At 34.0% G+C, this 24,129-nt stretch overlaps 2 protein-coding genes across 4 annotated transcripts in view; both read right to left on the reverse strand.

Moving 5' to 3' along the window:
• The window catches only part of Sema1a (Semaphorin 1a), a 1,123,890-nt gene that overhangs the window by 297,743 nt on the left and 802,018 nt on the right, over positions 1–24,129 (reverse strand). The gene's annotated exons all lie outside the window — the stretch shown is intronic.
• The window catches only part of LOC141484915 (cell adhesion molecule Dscam1-like), a 65,487-nt gene that overhangs the window by 15,991 nt on the left and 25,367 nt on the right, over positions 1–24,129 (reverse strand). The window contains exons 4-7 of the mRNA XM_074180614.1: positions 11,620–11,913; positions 8,581–8,700; positions 415–588; positions 192–339 (exon numbers count right to left, since the gene is read on the reverse strand). Coding sequence (XP_074036715.1) covers positions 192–339; positions 415–588; positions 8,581–8,700; positions 11,620–11,913 — 736 coding nt within the window. The remainder of the gene's footprint in view (positions 1–191; positions 340–414; positions 589–8,580; positions 8,701–11,619; positions 11,914–24,129) is intronic.

The following is a 24,129-nucleotide window of genomic DNA, read 5'->3' on the forward strand; positions in this document are numbered from 1 at the left end:
TTTAATAATTACAAATCAGTAATCACATAACGTTTGAATTTCCTGGAAAATATTGTTTTTTTATTCTGTCCATCAAAGGACTCTTTATTATAAAACAAAAGTTTAATGAAATTTTACTAGGAGACATTTGATAGTTTTGATATAAGCAAAGGATTCATAAAAAAACATTATTTCTGGATTTAATTTCTAACCTTTGATCGCCATCTTTCGAAATTTGCTGACCGCCAACTTTCCATGTTATTTCCATAGGAGTATCTCCCAGAGCTGAACATTGTAGATGTGCTGGCTCCCCTTTCACTACCTGTACTTGTTTAGATTTTTGTGGGAAGTGAGCCGGAGCTGGAAAACAGGATGAAAAATATTAGTTTTTCCATCTAACTATGAAAACGAATTAATATCGATGAATTGACTCACCATTTACCCTCAGGAATATAACTTTACTGACTCCAGATTCTATATTGTTTTTAGCTTCACATAAATATTGTCCTTCGTTCTCTTTCGAAATTTGTAAGAAAACTAGAGATCCGTTTTGGTACTGCTGAGCGTTTGGTTCGAAGAGGAAATCTTTATATTCACCTGGTTGTTCCCCTGTATGAGAATATCCAGACGTTACATTCTAAATAATTGGGTAATGAAATAAGTGGGAAAATAGGATGCCATAGAATGTATTCAAGAAATAGAATTGAAAAAGTTAGAGAACCAATAAAAAAAAATTTACCCTCTTACAAAGACGCCATACATGGGATCAAACCCCGCATATCAAAATAAACTAGGGAATTATGTTGATTCATTAAAGAGAAAAGCTTTGGCATCTGAATATCGGCTACAAAATAAGAAATTTCGTTATTTTACCACAGTTTTCACTGCAAACAAGTAATAAGATGTTACCAAAACACAAAGGCACTGCCATCCAATACTAAATAGTGTTGTTTCAATTCGTCATGATCATCATATATATATATATATATATATATATATATATATATATATATATATATATATATATATATATATATATATATTGCTGTGTTCGCACTGGTCACTTAGAGCTGAACACATCAAGCATAGAGCTAATGACGAGACTTGGGGGCAAGGGAGATTGCAACCTCGTCCTCGAGTCACGTAAATTCAGTTCCAAGTGATTTTTGAAAATGGCTTCGAATCAGCAGCCGGAACATTTTTGAAGAATCATTCAGAATTGATACTTGATACAAGATCTGATAAAGGCAACGCAACAGTAATTATGAAAGAATCCGATTATATTGAGAAATCTTTAGCGATTATTAATGATAGTGAGTCTTATGTCAAACTTAATAAAGATCATGTTTCAACAATACAAGAGAAAGCAAATAAAATCATCACAGCTTTGAAAAAGTCTAAAATGATATCAGAAGAAGAAGCAAAAATATACATGATTTCATGTACATGATATCACCCAAATATTATGGACTCCTTAAAATACATAAACCTAATTTGAAACTGAGACCCATTATTTCTTTCACTGATGCTCCAAATAGCAAAATTGCCCAAATGGTCACAAAAAATCTCACTGATGCTTATAATTATGGAAATGAATTCTATATTGAGAATTCTTTCGATTTTCACAATTTCATAAATGAAAAATCATTACTTCCAGATTCTATTCTGATCAGCCTTGATGTGATTTCACTTTCCAGCAATATACCTATGAATTTAGTGGAGAAAAGTGTAATCAAAAGATTGAATGATATAAATGAAAAATGTTCAATACAACAAAAAAAATTATTGAAATAAATAATTTCATTCTCCATTCTCAGAAGTTGAGGAGAAACTTGTGCGAGCTAAGGACTAACGAGGTCTCACCTATAATCGTGTGATTCCCAACACGGTAGATACTATAAACAAATTCTTGATACAGCAATTTGGAGCTACTATTTCTCAAATTATAGCTCAATACATGATGGACGATATTTTTGAAAACCCAAACTAAGTTTTGAAATTCCGTTTTTAAAGAAATACGTTGACGATGTCATTTGTGCAATACCTTATGACAAATCTAATGAAATTCATGATGTTGTTAATAGATATGATAAAAATTACAATTCACTATCGAAAAAAAAAATCAGACCCTTCCTTTTCTTGATACAAGAGTTATCCGTAAAACTGATAACTCCTTGATTACTGATTGGTATGTCAAACCTAATAATTCAGGAAGATATATCAATCACTATTTTTTCATAAAAAATCAGTTAACATCAATTTAATACTCTGTTTGAAAAAAATAATAGAAAAATTAGTATACCCTTCCCTCAAGCAGAAAAATCTCAGACTTCTTAGAGACATATTGATCGAAAATTCTCATCCCAGAAAACTTCTCAATAAAATGATTTTCAATACTGGCAGTAATACAAATTCCGATGTAATCGACAGAAATGTATGTAATAATAGTTTACTTATCAATGTTTCTTATAAATCTATACCTAACCTTGGAAATATATCTTCAAATATCATAAAACTGTTTCCCATTGGATAAAATATGCCAAAAAATATTAATACTATAAAGAATTTGAATTCTAAATTGAAAGATGAAACGGATACCTACTACCAAAAAGTAAAATGTGATTTATAACATTCCTTGTAACAATTGTAACTTGGATTATATTGGAACAACATCTAGAATTTTTAATGATAGAATAACTTCATATGAAAGTGATATAAAGCTTAATAAGAAATCATTCGCATTAGCACAATATTCTATAGAAATAGGATATATACCAAATTACTCTAATATCAAAGTTTTATACACAGAAAAAAATATTTCTAAACGCCTTGTTCTTGAAATGGTTGAAATTAATAATTCTTCTGTTTGTATGAATAATGAAACTTACATTGATAATCTCAGCGGTATATACAGTAACTAACTGGAACTACATTGAAAACATAATGATAATGAAAATTGTATCAATCAATAACTCTTTCTTCAAAGTCTAAGATCATGAAATCATAATACCCATTGAAAAATTACATTTATGTGAAGGTATGACATTTGTCAAACCCAAAGTAATCCTATACATGCTTAACTTTCTTCGTCAATTAATATGTTTATTTTATTGTTTTTGACTCATTTTTACTGTAAGTGTGATTTGTGATTTTTTCAATGGCGATTAAACTCACAACACAATAAATCATAGGCCCTGAAGACGCTTCCCATTAGGAGCGAAATCTTGACATATATACAGGGTGTCCCTGGACTTCCTCTTTTCCTCTCGGGAATGTATAGATGGGGTCAAAATATCACCAGTACTTCATATAACTTTTTTTCCTAAAAGTCTTCGTAACCAAGTTACGGGCCCTCGAAGTTACAAAATGAAAAATGTTTTTCTTTGATAACTTTTCAAGTGAATATTCAAAATCATCCAAATTTTGGTAATTGACTAAACAAATGAATTCCGTCGATGAGCTTTCATGCAGGAGTCAGTTGTTTTGCTACAAAGTCAGGAACGGACTACCCCCGATGGTCCACACCCCAAAACTTTGAAATGACAGATATTTTTCAATATTTTTCAACAAAATAAGGTTACTTGGACAATTTTATGAATGAAAGTACTCGTGTGGAAAGTCGATCGAGCAACGAGTCTTGATGAAAATGTAGTTCTACTCGACGACATCAAACCCGCTCGTCCACCATTATTTGAAATGAATAATTATCAAAGCAGAAATAATAATGATAACGTCAATTCAACAACATTTATAACAGGAATAATACAAAGTATGCTAAAATGAAGTCGTAAACAAAAAGTACAGTACCTATATGGAAGTTTAAGTCACAATTGTGATAGCAGATATTTTTTCAAAAAAAATATCAAGTTCTGGAGATTCGTGGTGTTTTTAAACTAACAAGCTACTCTACTATGAAATATCGAATTCATTCCATATTTTGTATGTACATAATACGTGCGGAATAATCACGTTTCGTGTTGATCAGTTATCTGAATCTCATGAAACTCAACATTCGAATGTTTCAAATTCTTCTTCACAGCTTAACTGTTGAGGAGTTTCACTGATAATTATAATTTTATGGGAAAAATTCTTTAACACGAATCTAAATTTAGCTGAAAAAACGCACATCGGAAAAAATATTTACTATACTAATAAAAAGCAAACGAATGAACTACAAAAACGGCTGCACATGATCAGGTGAAAAATATCCAGGGAATAATTATGTTCCATTTCTTTCACAGATGTTGACAAAAAAACCTTTTAGAAAGTTTTGATAAAAAATGAGAAACTGGAATGCGATTTTGTTTTGTTGAGTGGTGCGTTGTAATATAACTATCTTTGTATTGTCAATATTCTATAGGATATTTTGAATTTTTTTGATATGGCCGAACATTTTACATTCAATGAATATGCAGATATGCATGTATTTTATGGACGAGCATTTTGTAATGCTGCAGAAGCTCGTCGTCTGTATTCCGAGCATTTTCCCAATCGAACGGTACCGTCAAGAGAAACATTCGAGCGTGTCGATCGCAGCTTGAGGGAGACAGGTATGTAATAATTGATAATTAATTTGAGCACGTTGTTTTATTTCGATATTATTGTAGGTACAGTTTTGCCAAAACGAGGTGGTGAGGGCGCTCCTAGCACTGTACGTACCGTTGTATTGGAGGAAAATATTTTGGAAGCCGTCGCTGATGATCCTTCAATGAGCATCAGAAATCTATCAGAAAAGTCCATGAGGTGGGCCATATTCATGGCCCACCTCATGGATTTTTTTTCGTTGGGGCATCTAAAAAGCCTTATTTACGCTACACCTATTCACACAAGAGATGCATTGTTGAATAGAATAACATTACATTGTGAAGCCATACGAAACGACCCTGGAATGCTATTTCAAGTACAGAGAGGGTGTCTTCGTAGACTAAGAAAATGTATAGAGAGAGAAGGTGGTCATATCGAGCAGTTTCTGTAGCGGATTTTTCATTTCTGTTTGCTCTTGAGGCTCTTGAGTTTCGTTAGTTGAACGTGTTTGCATTATAAAAATTCGTTATAAACATTTTACCTATCATTTCCATTTTCCTTAAAAACTAATATTTTCGAATGATGGTAGACATCTCAGGATAAATGTTGTTGAATTAACGTTATCATTATTATTTCTGCTTTGATAATTATTCATTTCAAATAATGGTGGACGAGCGGGTTTGATGTCGTCGAGTGAAACTACATTTTTATCAAGACTCGTTGCTCCGATCGACTTCCCACACGAGTACTTTTATTCATAAAATTATCCAAGTAACCTTAATTTGTTGAAAAATATTGAAAAATATCTGTCATTTCAAAGTTTTGGGGTGTGGACCATCGGGGGTAGTCCGTTCCTGACTTTGTAGCAAAACAACTGACTCCTGCATGAAAGCTCATCGAAGGAAATCATTTGTTTAGTCAATTACCAAAATTTGGATGATTTTGAATATTCACTTGAAGAGTTATCAAAGAAAAACATTTTTCATTTTGTAACTTCGAGGGCCCGTTACTTGGTAACGAAGGATATTAGAAAAAAAAGTTATATGAAGTACTGGTGATATTTTGACCCCATCTATACATTCCGAGAGGAAAAGAGGAAGTTCAGGGACACCCTGTATATATATATATATATATATATATATATATATATATATATATATATATATATATATAATATATATATATATAAATATAAATATAATATATACAGTGTCATTATTAAAGTGCGCACCATATAGAAAACTTTTTTTTCAAAGAGTTTCAATGAAGTTTAACTTCGTCACTTGTTAGTGCTTTCAATTGAACTTGAAATGATGCGGCCAACTACGACCCACTGACGTTCAATGTTTGTCAAATTAAACTTTTTTTTTGAAAAAAATTGAAAAAGTGCATTTCTAGATCGAATCTAACAAAAAGTTACTTGAAAAAGTTGTGTCTACGCCAATTTTATATCCATATGCCAAATTTTATGCAACTAGGATAAAGTTAACGTTTTGCTTATTTTTGACAGATATCCCCTTTATTTTAAAAAACAAGTTCGGTTAATTGTCATCAATTCATGTATACATAACAAACTCATCATGGAGTTTACCTTTCCTGATGAATTTTTACTCATACGGACATTTTTAGAGGAAATTAAAAATGTGCTGGTGCAAAGTTTCAATCACTTGGCTATTTTCTTAAACAAACCTTTGATTTCGAAAAAGCAGAAGCAACTAAATGAAATGCAAATAATTTCGAACTATTATTATTAATTTTGAACAACAATAATATTGTAGAAAATATAAATGGGTACAAAAACTTACTTATTGATCTAAATGAGGTTGTCAAACACTCATAGCCTACATTTCAGTATGTCGTCCTCCACGATCAATACAAATTATAGACCTTCTACTGACATCTGTTACTGCACTTTTAATAAATCGGGGATTTATATTTGCACAGCACTCGCGAATGGTATTTTCCAGATGTTGTATGTCAGTAAATGGTCTACTTCGGTACACTTTTTGTTTCAGGTAACCCCACAAGAAAAAGTCTAAAGGCGTCAAGTCGGGTGATCTAGGTGGCCAATAATGTTCCCAGTTACGTCCAATAACTTTGCCTTTGAACATTTGTTGGAGAGACTGTTTTACAGCAACCGTATGATGTATTGGTGCGCTATAAAGCTGATACCATAGGTTGTATTTAATATTGAAAGGCATATTATCTGAAACTTCACTAACCTCATTATTTAAAAGGTTGAGATAACCGACGGATGATAAATTTTCCCTAAAGAAAAATTGCCCAATTATTTGATCGTTAAGTATTCCACACCATACATTAGTTTTAAAGGAATACTGATCATCACATTCAACTGTGAAATTGGGATTTTCTTGGCCCACCTTCGGCAATTTTGAGAACTTACCGTTCCATTTGAAGAGAACGTTGTCTCATCTGTCCATAAAATTTTAGACGGAAACTTTACATTTTCTCCTCTCTCTCCTTGAAACAAACCAGAATGAAAACCCCAAACGGACATCAAAATCTCGTTCTTTTAATGTTTTAATAAATTTTGGCTTGTAAGGCAAAATTTCATTCTTTGATAAAATTTTTCTAACACTTTCTCTCTTGTAATCGGTATTTTTTATAATATGGGTTATGCTCGTTTGCCCGTGTTCAATAACTTTTAAACAAAAGGCCCTCCTCATCATATTTACTTGGAGTGTGCTTTTGCTTAAATTGACACTACTGTGTCAAGGATAATGTAGAAATTCAGAGAAACAGGATCCGTCCATTAAAAATGTTAGCTACTAGCCGGTATGGTGTATTCTCACCACATATTAAAACTATTTCTATTATTTCCTGAAGAGACAACATTATTGCAACAATAACTGTTAAAAATTCGACAAGTAAATCAACAACTTGACACTACCATAGCATGTATTTTATTTGTCAAGACCTACTTAAAAAATTTATTCAACGTAATTAAGCATCCTTACCGTCCTAGTTGGTGTTTATAAATAATCTGTAAATACTGAATATTGAAATTTTATTGTAATTTCAACTCTAGTGATTTTATTAATACAGTTTTTGAGTTGTGTCTGCTTTTTCAAAATTGAAGGTACTGACGTTTGTTTAAGAAAATAGCCAATTTATCAGAAAAGTTGAACTCCATGATGAGTTTGTTTTGTATACATGAATTGATGACAATAAACCGAACTTGTTTTTTAAAATAAGGGGGATATCTGTCAAAAATTAGCAAAACGTTAACTTCATCCTAGTTGCATAAAATTTGGCATATGGATATAAAATTGGCGTAGACCAACTTTTTCAAGTAATTTTTTGTTAAATTCGATCTAGAAATGCACTTCTTCAATTTTTTTCAAAAAAAAGTTGAATTTGACAAACACTGAACGTCAGTGCGTCGCAGTTGGCCGCATCATTCCAAGTTGAATTCAAGGCACAAACAAGTGCCGAAGTTAAACTTCACTGAAACTTTTTGAAAAAAAAGTTTCCCATATGGTGCACACTTTAATGGTGACACTGTATATATTTCCATTTATTAACATATGCACTGCTTCAGTTCTATTTGGGGAACAGCAAGTGAATCTGAATAATTCGAAACATTTATTTAATACCATATTTGAAACCAATATTAAACTTATGTAAACCAAACTATTTATTGGACCTGAATTCATTCTATAAACTTGAAATCAGATGATTCATTCATTCATAATGCAAAGAAATGAAACTCGAATTTCATTCGAATTGGACATATTTACAATCATGCCACAAGACAATCCAAATCACTGTCAAAAATTGAAATACAAATAAATCTGGAAAAAAGTCCATATATCACGATGGGATCATTATATATATGTTATGTTCATCATGAAATATTTCATTTTTGTTATTTCATTATACTTTGTACTTAGTTATAGTCCCTGATTATGACTTCTTGGCCCAATAAACAATTGAATTGAAAAAATCATCGTGAAATGCACTTTGCAACAAAAATAATCATTGAGGAATGGATTTCCTTCACACTTCCATTATGTTCTCATTTCATATAAACTTCATAATTTCATGTTTACCTACCAACTGCCTTTTTCCATGTAACAATGGGTTTTGGGTAGCCCTCTGCTTGACAATGTATTATTGCTTCTTGTCCGGCAGCAACACTGGCATCTGATGGTTCCACTGTCCAACGAGGTGGTACTAGAGACAATTTATTTTTGTTTGGTAAGTTGTGAATATATTTTGGAAAATCGATATGAATTCAAGTTTTTCACAAAATCATAAACTCGATGTCGTACAAGAGAATTTTTAAATTTCCTCATGTTGTGTCAGTTTTGTTTCAATATAAACTTTTCACATAGGTATCTGTTTTTTCTCCATTCGATTATATCTGTTTAACTGATTGCTAACACCAAATGTACCTACTGAGTCGGGTTTCAATAACCATTTTTGAGTTGAAACGGGTATATTTTCAAGACAGTTTAATTTTTGCGTGAGAAAGATTTTGAATTTCTTCTTCTCCATCTTTATATAAAATTGTGAAACACTTCCAAAGAAAGAGAAAAAACAATTGAATTTACAATGAACTCTTCACAAAAATGTTTATTATGCAAAGGAGTAACTTTCAGGCACAAACTAGACGAAAAAGTAAGCCCACTCGAAACAACTGCTTTCATGTAAACATCGAATTACACGAGAGAAAAAGTACTTTTGCAACAACTACTTTCATATGAACATTGAAATATTTTGTCATAGATGACAGTACGTGATGACATTAATGAGTAGTAGTAAATTGATAATATTATGAATGAAATATGTACTTCATTTCGTGATGTTATTCAGATTGGTGCTGAAGAGGCAATATGGCAAGTGTTTTATTTCGAAACATTGATGTCTGCCATTGAGGATGTCAGCGTTCCATATAAGTGAAATTTCACCTTTTTCATATACGATACTGTGTAACAATCCTGTGAATGATATCTGATTCAATTCCATAACGAATGTTTGAAATTCAAACTGAATGGAAAAAAGTGTTGTTTCAAAAGTATTTTTCTTTCGTGTCATTCAATGTCTGTATGAAATTAGTAGTTTTAAAATGGTAAGTTACTTATAATAATAATAATATCGTTTATTAGGCATAAAATAACACATACATAAAAGAAAACGGGTTAGCCAAAGGCTATCTTCCATCCCTCCCAAAAATTATACAGTGAGTGTAGGAAAATAATTATAAAAATACTTATTTACTATCATAACAATAATAAAGAAGAGAAAAAAATAATAGATCATTATAGTTGCTAATAACTCTTAATATTCGTAACATTATTTTAGTCAATTTAACAATTTCATTGAACTTCCATACATTGAATTTTAAATTAGGACTGAGCAGTAAGCATCTGTGATTTTATTTCTTCCTCAAATTGATGAATATTATAAAAGGGGTAAAATTTCATTCAGATAAGAAGGGGCTATAAAAGAAAAACATCCTTGAAATTTGAAAGTACGGTGCCCAGGTATGTTGAATGAGTTGATTCTCAAATTGACCATATGTATGTCAGAATGCCTGCTTGATAAACTATATAAATAACTAGGTATTTTAGTTTGAAGCAACTTGAACAAAACAATTTTTATCAAATATTGGATTCTGTACTTCACATTCAGTTTCTTCATTTTTAATAAAAATGGTGTGACATGTTTACCATATGGTATACAACATACGAATCGCAAGCAAGCATTTTGTATACGTTGTAACTTCTGCTTGTTATATTGCGGCAAAAAATTGTAATACACCGAACAACAATACTCGATATGGAGGTAAATAAGAGTTCTAACTAACCTGAGTTTCATTTTTTCTGATAACTGATACTTGACTTTATATACCGATTTGAGTTTGAGAAATGATACTTTGAAAATGTTTGTCACATGTTCATGGAAAGACAAAGAGCTATATATGGTTACTCCAAGATTTTTAGCACTGTCTACCCAGTCAATATCTGCGTTATCGAGAGTGAGCCTAAAGTTACACTGAGTTTCTACTATATATCTTCGAGACCCTATCCATAAAGCCCAAGTTTTGGATTAATTTTCAATTCATGATTCTCCGAGTATGTTCTCCGAGGAATGTTTAATGCAAATCTATGTTCATATTGGCAACGCTACTTTCTGTATCGGTGTTATGAAAAAAATATAACTGTTTATCATCTGCGTATAGAAGTACTTGAAAATGTGATAAAGAAGTGGGGTAATCAAAAATAAACACTGAAAACATCAAGGATCCTAAAATACTTCCCTGCGGTACACCTGAGATTGTTTCTTTTAGGGATGACCATGAGTAATCATCCAGTTTGACCCTCTGTGATCGGCCTGTGAGGTAGCTGGTCATCCATTTAAGAGAAATGTCATCGAATCCTATGAATTTGAGCTTGCTGATGAGTAAATCGAAAGCTTCACTTTGATCAAGCAATACTAAAATGGTGACTCTTGATTGAACTCTGAATCAATACAGTGTGGTATCACTGAAGAAATATTCTGCATGATCTATACATTTTCGTAAAGAGTTTATTTTGAAATCAACTGCTTCATTCCTTTGCTTGGAAGTTTCCTACATTTTTGTACGAGTATAGAGAGGGGAAGTAGGAAGCTAAAATCTTTCTCAAAAGTTCTGAATATTCTGAACATTTCAAAATGTTACATTATTTCATCAGTCGAATTCAATGAAAGTTCTAATCACATAGATGAGACGAATATTGTTTGAGAAAAGGCGGAAAAAACGATGTAGGTATAGAAATTCAGTTTTATCCTTTTCTCACTCTATATAGACAATCCGCATCTATTTTATTACGCGGTAGCAAAAGCAAACAAGTTTTTCGATTGGTGCGGTTGTCTAAAATTCTTCAATAACATTACAGTAAACCAAGTATTCAGCATTAAACGAATAAGCGTTCAATTATTTTTGAATATTTCTGAGGTCTTCTTCTTCATATTGATGAAAAACAAAGCGAAACAGAACGGATTACTACTCGAAACCTTTCAATTCCGCTGACGACGGTAATTCTGAGTACTCAGGGACAGTCAATAAAAAAAAACTATGTCTGCATGCAAAAAAGCAATAATGATTACCATTAACGGTGAGAGGAACGACGTACTCTTCAGCTCCTGCTACGTTGCTCGCGATGCAAGTGTAATTTCCGCTGTGAGCGGAAGTCACTCGATCAATTATTAATGACGAGGCAAATTCATCGATTCGTCTTATCACAGTTCCTAGGGCAGCGTTATTGGAGACCACTTTTCCATTCCTTTCCCAGCGGAACGTTATCGGCAGATCGCCCTCCATTATCTGGCAAGTGATGGCCGCTCGCATTCCCTCTTTCAGCAGGTTCGTCATCGGGTTTATTGGCAGGATCTTGGGACGAACTATAAAAGAATATTGCGGTGGGATTTATTGAAATGCATTGGGGTTTGTTCGTTCGAGGACATGTTGGATTTCGCGTCTGAAAGGTGTCGAATTGGAATAGATCACTTTTGATATTTTCAACCTCAAATTTACTATTGATAGATATTGTATACTGAGGAACAGAAAATAATGAAATGATGATGATAATAATGATAATAATAATAATAATGACAATAGTTTGTCGAGGGGCGGACCGTTCTAATCCCCAAAAGCTTAGATTTGTCGATTCCTAAGAATTACAGACCCGATAACATGCTTGAATTCGTTTTAAAAGTTGTTTATAAGCATCTTATACACACGAATACTCACTGCAGTTGACCGAGTGTTTGAACAGATACATGAGCAGAGAGGGTCGAAGAGAGGAGTCGCTGGATGTAAAAGGACCCTGCTTATCGATAGATATGTAACGCAGGACTCGATACAATATAAGCGTAACCTGTCTATGGCCTGGATCGATTACCGCAAGGCATTTGATACAACACCTTATGACTTCATTTTGCATTTGCTCAGATGACTTGCGGTACCCGACGAAATAGTGAGGTGTACTGAACAACTTATACTACTCTGGCGATCTCGCTACACCATAACATTTGGTCAAACCAGAGTCCAAACAGGGTGGGTGACTTCCAAAAGAGATGTATTTCAGGGCGATTCCCTCAGTCCTCTTCTCTTCTGCACCTCACTATTGCCATCATCCGTTGCGCTCAGAAATACTCGAGGCACCTTCGGAAACCGGAGGCACAAGGTCACCCATTTGTTTTATATGCATGACCTTAAACTTTATGCCTCTAGAGAGAAAGATCTCCATCAGTCCTTGAGGGTGGTGGAAAAGTACACGCATGCTATCGGGATAGACAAATGTGCAATGGTCCATTTCAAAAGAGGACGATGGGGGGACTACGGAGAGAATGTGCAGCTCGTAGATGGAAGCATCCTACACCATTTGGATGCCGGGAAGACGTATACTTACCTCGGGTGGAACAACGCCACTCAAAAGAGGTAGCAGCAGTTAGTATATACTACTATACTTTAGGAGTTTGCATCCCAAATCATTCGTTTCACATTTGTACTTCCCCCGGCAACAGAAAGGCCGTGAACTTTTGAGTTTAGATTGTCTACATGATTAAATCGTACTGGATGTAACCTGTAAAGTCGTCAGGAGTTCGGATCCCGTTCTCTGCATGGTCCGCGACCATGAGGGATCAGGAGCATTTCTCTTTAGGGCAGCTACCTGAGCAGCTGGTGAACTCTGTTCAGTTTTCGATACTGTACGAGGCGATCACAACTTTGTCACCTTTGTCACCATCCAGCAGAAAGCTCATAAAAAAGCCGCAGATAGCACATCACTTCTGCCGATACACAAGGATGAGTCAGTGTATGTGGCCTACTTCAATAATATTGAAGACCTTAGCTTATCAACGCGCCTGACTTTCGCTTTTCTGAGGTCGAGTTGGAAACTGGGGGGTTCATCATGACTTTTCAGGATGGTTTCTAATGCACTTGCCGTCAGCATGTCCAGCATATGCGGTCTCGGTCTATATCCATCGACATAACGCGGCCCTAAGAGTGCTATATTACCATCTACGGCGGTATTGACGAGATATCGGTGTTGCCCTACGCTCCGGAGGATATTGAATCCGTTGTGAGGAACGAGAAGTGCCGAATTTATTACAGCTATTCGTTCCCCACCCCCAGGCTCATGCAAGCTAATGAGCCTGATGTAGTTCTTGTCGACCAAGACGATATTTGTCGTGGAGTTTTCAGCTTCTGGCGAGAAGAACATCGCCCGAAAAGAGGAGGAAAAACGGATTAAATATCGAGATTTTCTCTTCAAACTCCGCAGACTCTATCCAGACCATTTTGTCAAGATGGTTGTTCTGATTATTGGAGTTCTTGGTGGAATGGTGCCTTCTCTACTCTCGAATCTTAAAATTATACCGGCTTACCGCACTGAGGCAGAAATCTTAGCCGAACGGATGCAGAAGGCTGCCATTCTTGGCTCACTGCGCTTGCCCGGGGCACATGATCCTCGGACCCATAAGTAGAAGATAATTATAGATACCAACAATCGAGACATTGAGATATAACTCGAGTTCAGATTGACACTATAATTTTATGAGAGTCAGTAATTTTCGTGACTATAGAGTATATGAATTCCAATTGGGATACATTTTGTATAAAATATATTATTCGAATGGACAACGATGTGGGCAGTATTCAACATAAAAAGTCTTTGTCACAAATATTCGAATGTTTGTTGTTCAATTGACTTATTTGAAAATTTCATTACACCAAATTATATATTCAGCTCGTCATAATAACTAGTAAATTTTGAAATGCTGTTCAGTAAGCCAATATGTCCCATAAATCAAATTATCTGAACAAACGAAGCTGAAAGCTGAAAGGAACGAAGCTGAAGCGAACGACAACTAACATATTTGTCATCGCCCCCTCTGCCCGTAGATGAGGTTCTAACCACTGTGTATAAGTATAATTTAATAATAGTAGGCACCCAATTCTTAAAAATATTATTGTATCAAAACGAAAAATTGTTGTCAAGGTTGTGTGATCGAAACATTATTTATCAACCTGTAACGTACAAGTGCGCAATTAACGTTAGTGATGGCGGCTAAAAAGCAGAAATTATACGTTCGATCCTTTCAAAGTTCTTGGACAAGTAATTATGGTTTTGTACAGAAAAGAGATCGAGTCATATGTGCATGTCGGGAAAACGTAGTATTCCGGATATCTAGTGTTAACGACACATAAGGGATTTGAAGCTCTTCTTGCTGCTCGCATTGGTCGACCGCTTTTGACATTTCATTACATCATTCATTAAGAAAGGTTATGCGCGCAGATCTCGAGCGGAAGTTTGAAATCCGTGACGGATACCGTTGTCGAAGTTGTCAACTACATTACTGGTGGTTCATTATTAACTCTCAGACAACCTCAAGTCATTTTTACAAGAAATATAAAGTGCATATTCAGATATTCCATTACACAGCAATAAACGCTAGCTCAGCCGCAGTAAAGTGGTTTCTAGATTTGTTGAAAGTTTTGGAGAAATTAGGTCATCATTGCTGCAAAAAAAACAAACTCAAATCGAGATAATGAAGGATGGACTTGTAAGTTGATTGTAAAATTGAAATTTCAAAGAACACATAAATTTTCATTTCTAGGGGGACTGATTTTGATATGAAAATCATACCCAAAACTTCACCATCCTGCGGGCAGCAACTAGCCCCTCATGCCCCTCTATTATTTTTGTATTTTTTTCGAAATTGGTCAATTTGTTATAAAGAAATTAAATGTTGAAATTTTTATTAAAAAAAAAAACAGAAAATTCGCTGTCGCTCATTTTATTGAGGAAATCAACAAAAGTAATATCAATGGCAACACAATCAATCCATGTTTGAAATACAAACTGAGTAGAGAAAAGTGTATAATTCAGTGTTTTTTTATAGAAGTATTTGTTTCGAAAGAATTTTTTTCTTTCGTGTAATTCAAAGTTTACATGAAAGTAGCTGTTTCCGGAGGACTTCCTTTTCTTATTTGCTTATAGGTATACATTTACAAACTCCACAAAAATTGAATGTCTGGTCCGGCATTCTTGGTAATCATATTGTTGAACCATTCTTCATTGAAGGTAATCTCAATGGAGGCACAAACTCAAATATATAACAAGACTGTGTAGATCCTATGAAAACCTACAGAAATTTTAGAAAATGATGAAAATTCCATAAAAAATGAAATAACATTCCAGCAGGATTATGAACCCCCACATTTTGATATTTGGGTGAGACAGTTTTTGGACAAACGTTTTCTAATGTGTTGGATCGGAGTAGGAGTCCAGAGGAGTAGCCAGCTAGATCACCTGATCTCACACCGATGGACTTCTTTCTGTGGGTACACCTGAAGTTAAAAGTGTACTCTATTAAGCCTACAAATGTGGAAGACCTGCGACAGAGAAATATTCGGGAATGCCGATTGCTGACTCAGGACATCTTGAATAATGTACGGAACGCTTTCGAGAGTAGACTGTATTATTATATGGAAGCACGTGGAGGTCATTTTGAATAGTTTATCCGTTGATTTTGTTTCCACTGATATTATTTGCTGTTGATTTACTTATTAAAATTAACCACAGCGAATTTTTTGTTTTTTCTTAAAATAAAACGTTTAACATTCAATTTCTCAATAACGAATGAACCAATTTCAAAAAAATTACAGAAGTAATACAGGGACATAATACCTTTCGAGTCACTCGACCCCCCACGCCATTGAACAAAATAGGGGGTAGTTGTTGACCGCAGGGGGTGAAGTTTCGGTTATGATTTTCATATCAGAATTAGTCTCCCTAGAAATAAAAATTGACGTGTTTTTGAAATTTTTGATTATACGACTGTTCCTGATTTTCAGGTGGTGTTAAGTTTTCCTTGGAATGCAGTATATAAATACTTTCTGAATCTAATACATGACTTCACTGGAAGAAGAATTTGCAGAAAGACGTTAAGATTTTGATAAACATGGTCACATGTTCTCCTTCTTGATAAAACCAGACTTAATGGATTTTGCTAGCATTCCTTTTAATGATTTTCCCACGGATGGGTATTCAAGATTTTGAGCTTCAGCATATTGAATTTAGGAACTCCGAGTCATGGAAGATAAAATTTGTGGAACTAAGGAAAGTATCAGAAAGTGATCCTTAGGATAAATCAAACGAAATACTAAATTGTTGGGCTAGTTTGCCAGATGAATTTATTTGCCTCAAAAAAATGTTATTTGAACACATTCAGCATTTGGATCGTCCTATACCTATGTGTGAGCAAGGTGAAATTTATTTTGAATCCATATCGAAGACGGCTAACAACAGAATATCAAAAGTAACTAGACATGAACCAGAAATACAAAATCTTTCGCGAGAAACACAAATACAAAGATCACTCTGAAAACGAAAATGTTTCCTTTTTGATTAAAATTTTTAGAAATATTGTTGATCATTTTTTTATTTTATTAGTTACCTACCTTTACTTTTAACGATTTTTGTATGGGCATTATATAGTTGTTTATAGTGGCATTTTGGCTTTGTTGAAAATTATACATGGGTTGAAGATTAAAAGGTTGCCGACCCCTGCTTTAGATGATTTGATTCATAGCGAGTCTTCAACTATGCTCACTTACTAAATGTGTCCCATAAATGTTTCCATTCATGTGTATTATTCTGATCTGAACCCTATTACCCTGAAAATGTTATGGAAAATCGAAATTATTGATACACTAGGTAGTGCCTCATTATCCAGTGGTTACTACTCATATACAGGCTGATTCACGGTGGATGGCACATTAGACGTTTCTGGTGAACCAGACAACGGATCACTTTGAAAATTTAATGGAGGGCATATTCGGACATTCTCTAGCCAACTAAAATATTTTCGACAATGCGGTGTTGCCGCTTCTATTAGAAAGCAGTAGCAACTTTGATTTTTCAAATGGAATACTCTGTATATAATATTATTTTTGGAATCTCCAACAATTGCCCGACAACTTTTCTTGATATTTCCCTATACCTATCTGTTACCGTTTTCGAAATAAAAATTAATTTCAATTTTTTTCTTCGAAAATCATGACTTCTAAAAATGCCGATATCTTTTAGTTAAGAAGTACTATGATATCGAAATTTGGTTTGGAGTTAGGTGATACTTGGACACTTCCAACACGTCAGCCTAATCTCCGTTACTTCAATACAGGGTGGTAAAAAAATACAGTTTTTTCGTTTGCTTGAAAAAGTTGCTGAAATTTGATTATTTTAAATGGAACACCCTGTATATTATTGAAAATTCGGAAAGCTGCTAAAATTTGCTTTCTTTCTATGTACATCATACCTATACCTAACTAGTCAAGTTTCGGACTTATGAACATTTATTTGTGAAAATGTCCCTTCAGAATGGTATTTCCATTCGGTATTTGGTAAGCAGGCCATGATTACTATTTGACAGTAGCGTTGTGACATTCTCCTAATAATATCGACATTTTCGTCACTTCAGAAGTTGCAAATACCTTCATTACGATGGAACAAAACTATTCAAACGAAGTTCTTATGAATTTGTTTATTATTTTTGGACAGTGTGACAAAATTATCAGCAGAACATGTAGAAAGTTCAATGAAATGTATCCGAATCTACCGCCAATGAACCTCAAGAAATTTATACGAATTCAGAACAATTTCAATATGTTTGGATAAACTTTAAAAAAGCACCAAGAAACTTGAAATTGGAAATATTGATATGAATAATTATAAAAAAGTAAAACAATCATGTGGAATATTTCAAAATATGTTCGAATCGCTGGCAAGCACTTCACAATGCGGGTGTTGACTGCTTTCGTGGTGGCAGATCTGATTTCATTGGGATCCAAATCTTCAAATGTTTGGGCATTCCTTTCTAACAATTCATCTCTCGAACGCATGGGTATTTTGCAAACTTTTTCTTTAAACATTCCCCACAAATAAAAATCTAATGGATTAAGATCGGGTGATCTCGCTGGCCAATTCCATGGTCCCAAGCGCCTCATCCACCGATCGTCAAATAGTCTATCTAGTTCTGCGCTCACTTCTCTTGTGCAATGTGCAGGAGCTCCGTCTAGTTGGTACCAACAGTTTCGATAATCTTCGAGTGGCAGATTATCCACGAATCTGTCTACAGTATTCTCCAAAATATTCAGGTAGCTTCTGGATGTTAATGACTCCTCGTATATCACGTACCTCAATTTGTTGTCCATCAACATGCAGAAGACATTAAAACTAAATTTTTCTTGAAATCCGGCTTTTTTTGTGTCGTGAGGATTTTCACTGGACCAATAATGACGATTTTTTCTATTGAAAATCCCTTCTCTCGAAAATTTCGATTCATCAGTCCAAATAATTTTATTTAAAAAAAGTGGATCTTCTTGAATGGGTGTCAACAACATTTCACAAAATTCTACTCTCTGTTGAGGATCTTGAGGCTTCATTGCTTGAATTTTGGTGAATTTATAAGCATGCATTTTATGTCTTCGCAAGATTCTTTGGACCGATGAATATTTTATACCCAAATCTTCTTCAGCACTTCTTATCGATGACTCGGGAAATGCGTGAAAATATGCTAAGACATTAATCTGGTTGTCTTCGAAAGTTACGGGTCGAGGCAAGTTTCTTGGTGCTTTCAAAGTTGATCCAAATGCATTGAAATTGTTCTGAATTCGTATAAATTTCTTGAGGTTCATTGGCGGTAGATTCGGATACATTTCATCGAACTTTCTACATGTTCTGCTGATAATTTTGTCACACTGTCCAAAAATAATAAACAAATTCATAAGAACTTCGTTAGAATAGTTTTGTTCCATCGTTTTGAAGGTATTTGCAACTTCTGAAGTGACGAAAATGTCGATATTATTAGGAGAATGTCACAACGCTACTGTCAAATAGTAATCATGGCCTGCTTACCAAATACCGAATGGAAATACCATTCTGAAGGGACATTTTCTCAAATAAATGTTCATAAGTCCGAAACTTGACTAGTTAGGTATAGGTATGAAATACATAGAAAGAAAGCAAATTTCAGCAGCTTTCCGAATTTTCAATAATATACAGGGTGTTCCATTTAAAATAATCAAATTTCAGCAACTTTTCCAAGCAAACGAAAAAACTGTATTTTTTTACCACCCTGTATTGAAGTAACGGAGATTAGGCTGACGTGTGGGAAGTGTCCAAGTATCACCTAACTCCAAACCAAATTTCGATATCATAGTACTTCTTAACTGAAAGATATCGGCATTTTTAGAAGTCATGATTTTCGAAGAAAAAAATTGAAATTAATTTTTATTTCGAAAACGGTAACAGATAGGTATAGGGAAATATCAAGAAAAGTTGTCGTGCAATTGTTGGAGATTCCAAAAATAATATTATATACAGAGTGTTCCATTTGAAAAATCAAAGTTGCTACTGCTTTCTAATAGAAGCGGCAACACCGCATTGTCGAAAATATTTTAGTTGGCTAGAGAATGTCCGAATATGCCCTCCATTAAATTTTCAAAGTGATCCGTTGTCTGGTTCACCAGAAACGTCTAATGTGCCATCCACCGTGAATCAGCCTGTATATTTCGAGATAAATTTTAAACTCTGCAGATCTGTTCTTCATAGTGCGTGAAAATTCTCATTAGTTCATTTTTTGTAAACATCATGCCAACATTTCATTGGGAGATATTTACGTAACTTCATCAGAAATGTGTGATATTGCACAGTTTGTTATTCAGGGCCGGATTTAGGGGAGGGCAGGCGGGGCTACTGCCCCGGGACATTTCTACTAAGAATACTTGCACAAACATAATAATACTGTTATTGATACATCAGAAAGCCCTGATTACACATTTCCATTTACTATCAATTTTTGATTTCATCTAGCATTTCGGTGGCAATACTTTTTGTCAATGTGTAATTTGCAATTTGTACCCATGAGGTGGAAAGGAATAAAATGAGTGAAAAAATCGGAAAAACGGTTGACCCTACAAATCACCCTTATAACTTCTTCGAGTTTAAAATTTCAAAAATTATTTTACCCTATCTATTGAACGCGTCGATTTTCACCTGCTTTTTGTGCTTTTTGTGGTCGTGGTCTCAAATAATAATTTTTCGTCTCCAGTGTGAAATTTTCATCAATACCGACGTCGATAACATTGTTTAATCAGTTTCAATTATGACAAATGGGAGAAAGAAAATATTACCAACTCAAGAATACCCAAATTACCAATTGTACAATCACCAATAATTTTTCAAAATATTAATACTTATTTCTGGTTGGTAATTTGAGGATATCATTATGCAAATGGAGTTCCTTATTCATTTATTGGTATTATTGTAAATCTTGTTGCAATGACAATAATTGAAAGAGAATATTTTGAATTGGGTAAAGTTTCTTACCTGAAAATAATCAGAATCATATTTACATATTTATAATACATTTTTAAAAATTATTCTTGGAAAGATTCTTATTCATTGCTGGATGGTGATTTGTGAATTTTATGATGCAAATGAACATACTTTTTGATTCAATAGTATGATTGGTTGCAATTACAACAAATTAAAAGACTGATATGGGTAAAGCTTTTTACCTGAACAGGAGTATGACACGTACAAAATGATTCAAATTATTGAGAAAAGTGTCTTCAACATTTTAAATTCATGAAATAACTATGATAAATGTTCCAATTCATGTCTGTTATATTAAATTCAACTCTGGAAGAAAACTCTGTTCACAGTACAAAATGAATACGACTTTCATTTATTAAATAGATATATGAAGGCAAAACAAGTTCAGAAACAATATTTTCAACTGAATCCAAAAGTGAAAATGATACATGAATTTCGAAAATATTTGAAGAAACTAGTGAATTATTCAAGAAGTGAAAAATAATGGATTTTCTTCTTACTCAATTAAATAAATACATAAAATGAGAAAGCATTTTCTACTGAACGTGGAGATCTTCAGGTGGTTCGTTACTGTCTCATTACTATTGAAAAACTTAAAAAGTTCAGAAATGCGAACTTTACGTAGTTGATGAAATGTTACATAAATGAGTTCTATATTGTAGTGAGAATTATGGAGTGAGTTCTCAAATACCCAACCTCTGATTTAGAAATCTCATGAATATCAACTAATCAAAATTATTCATATTTCGGAAAAACACTGTTGATTCTATTTGAATTACCTCTCTGATTATGGAACAAGAATAATTTTCAATATGAGCGTCTCTTCAAATTTTACATACAGGGTACATTCATCGAAGTGAAAGTCTAACGATACGAGTACTTATAAAAATTCGCATTTCCCTCTGTTTGAGAATTTGTGAAATTCCATTTTGCCTAGAGTCTCCTACTGTTTCGTATATTGCGGAAGTTTAATTGAATTTGTCTTGTGACACACATTTTCTAACTTTCGTTCGAACAGTTCGAACAAGTATCCAGTTGGAAACGCTATTGGACAAATATTTGAGTTTATTACTTTAGCCAATCTATAGGGTAATGAATAAAACAGTATATATGAAATATTTGCTAAATTCTATTTTTGTCCATTCAAGAGAAGTCAATGGCCTGCACATGTTAAATTCTGTTCGACCACCTACTGAGTGCAAGCCCAAAGTTCGGTATGTGATGTAATTGATCGATACTTGATGAAAATCTATAACGTATTCAAATATCCTTTATCCTTATACTAGTTATTGCCCGCTGCTTCGCCTGCATAGAATTTGGTTTGTCACATTAAGTTTCGTGACATACCATTTTTAACAAATAGTTACAACATTTTTAATCAACCCAAAACTTCATGTTCCCAAATTCAAAACTGACGTAATTCAATACAATCTCTGAATCCTTATTTTTCCTCCTTGGGGGTGGCAATTCCTGATTCCCTTTCCAGATGCTCATATATGCTATACAAAGAACTTACCTGCATATTTCAAGATTCTAGGTTCAGTAGTTTCGGTCGTACATAAGAGCGGGCAACAGCTAGTAATTTATATTTTCACTTATAAAATGCAGTACGGAAAAATATGGCAACTGCACTAAGTAATGAATGTAATGAATAGTTTCGAAAATCGAATTATGTTACCCATAAAAAAATTCGCAAAACTTACAAACCGTCAGCGACGTATGCCCTCACGCGTCTGCCCGCGTTCGGGTCGCGGTCTCGCCGATGGCGTTTCATTGCTTAAACCGCCCCCTCGCATCGTCCCCCGTTATCTTACAGTAGACGCGACGAGTAATGGTTAATCTTATCGTGATAACTTTCAAGCGATTCGTCCAAATTACTTAGCGTAAAAAACAAAGTTTATCTATATTAAATACTCAAAAGATAATTGTATCAATTTTTATAAGAATTTGACAGATATTCTAATATGTGCATTTTGAAAAAAGTTTTCAATTTAATCGTATTCATGGCTCAGTGCTTTGCATATAGTGGCTACCACATAAGAGGTATATGCTATATCGAACTTTTATTCAGAACTATTCAAGATGAACAATCTTACGGTACCTACATTATCTGCATGTAACTCCAACGGTATAGGCAGCCCACGTCAAGATAGCTCTCAGGGAGCAATTAGTTGATACTTATCGTTATAGTATGACCAAAATTACTCAAAACCTTTGATAGTCTGGAACATCAAAGAGAGGTTAGAGAATTGTCTCTCTTCTATAGATACTTTCACGAGAAGTGTTCAAGTGACTTGGCACATTTGATTTCTACAAGAGCGGTACATATCAGAAATACGGGATGGATTGTGTCTACTCATAGTTTTGAGTTCCAACTCAAACTTCACTGTTTGAGAATTATTTTATTTGGAGAACGCCGTTCATGTGGAATAAACTTCCTGAGAACTAGCTACTTCATTTTTATAACCGACTTCTCAATCACATATCAAAGTTTGTCAGAAAGTAATCCAGAGGATTCAAATACAAATGGAATTATTCTCCAGCAATTCGAATCCATTGTGAATCACTTTCGCACAGGCACCGCTCTAAGATACCTTGAAAAGTTTCTTGTTGTGCTTGTGTTTTGTTCTCAAAAAAAGCATATATGTTATTCTGATGTATGAGCTGTATTTATGTGAAATTTCATCTAAATTCGTTCATTTGTTTAGGCGTGAAAAAGTCACAAACATACATCCATCCTCACAAACATTCACATTTATAATATTATACATTTTCACTGGATAGCTCACATACCGTGTCTTACAAAATAATAGCTACCTCAAGCATTTTTGAATAGTACTACAATGCTTGAAGAAGCTATTTTGTAGCGTGATGCGGTTTTGTGAACTGTTATGTGAAACTCTCACAATACTCGAATATCCAAGTTAGCTTTCTAGATGTAATTTTTGACTGCAAGTTGACATAGGAGCCACATATATGAAATATTCCATTTAGATGTATGATCAACTCAGTCCGGTTCGATGCCTATCAAATAATCTATGGGAATGAAATAAATAGGTGCTGCTGTATTCGATGTGAAGGGGAGGATTTCTAGAACCCTTATTTTTTCAAAATGGATTATGAAAACATCGTTAATTTATATGTTCTCAAATCAACACTCAAAATATCATATACCATACAATATGCTGCAATTCGATTAGCTTTAGAGATTTAT

This window comes from Leptinotarsa decemlineata, unplaced genomic scaffold (genome assembly GCF_025532065.1).
Source record: "Leptinotarsa decemlineata unplaced genomic scaffold, Ldec_3_MD MMD2_tig00026299_RagTag_RagTag, whole genome shotgun sequence".
Taxonomy (NCBI): domain Eukaryota; kingdom Metazoa; phylum Arthropoda; class Insecta; order Coleoptera; family Chrysomelidae; genus Leptinotarsa; species Leptinotarsa decemlineata.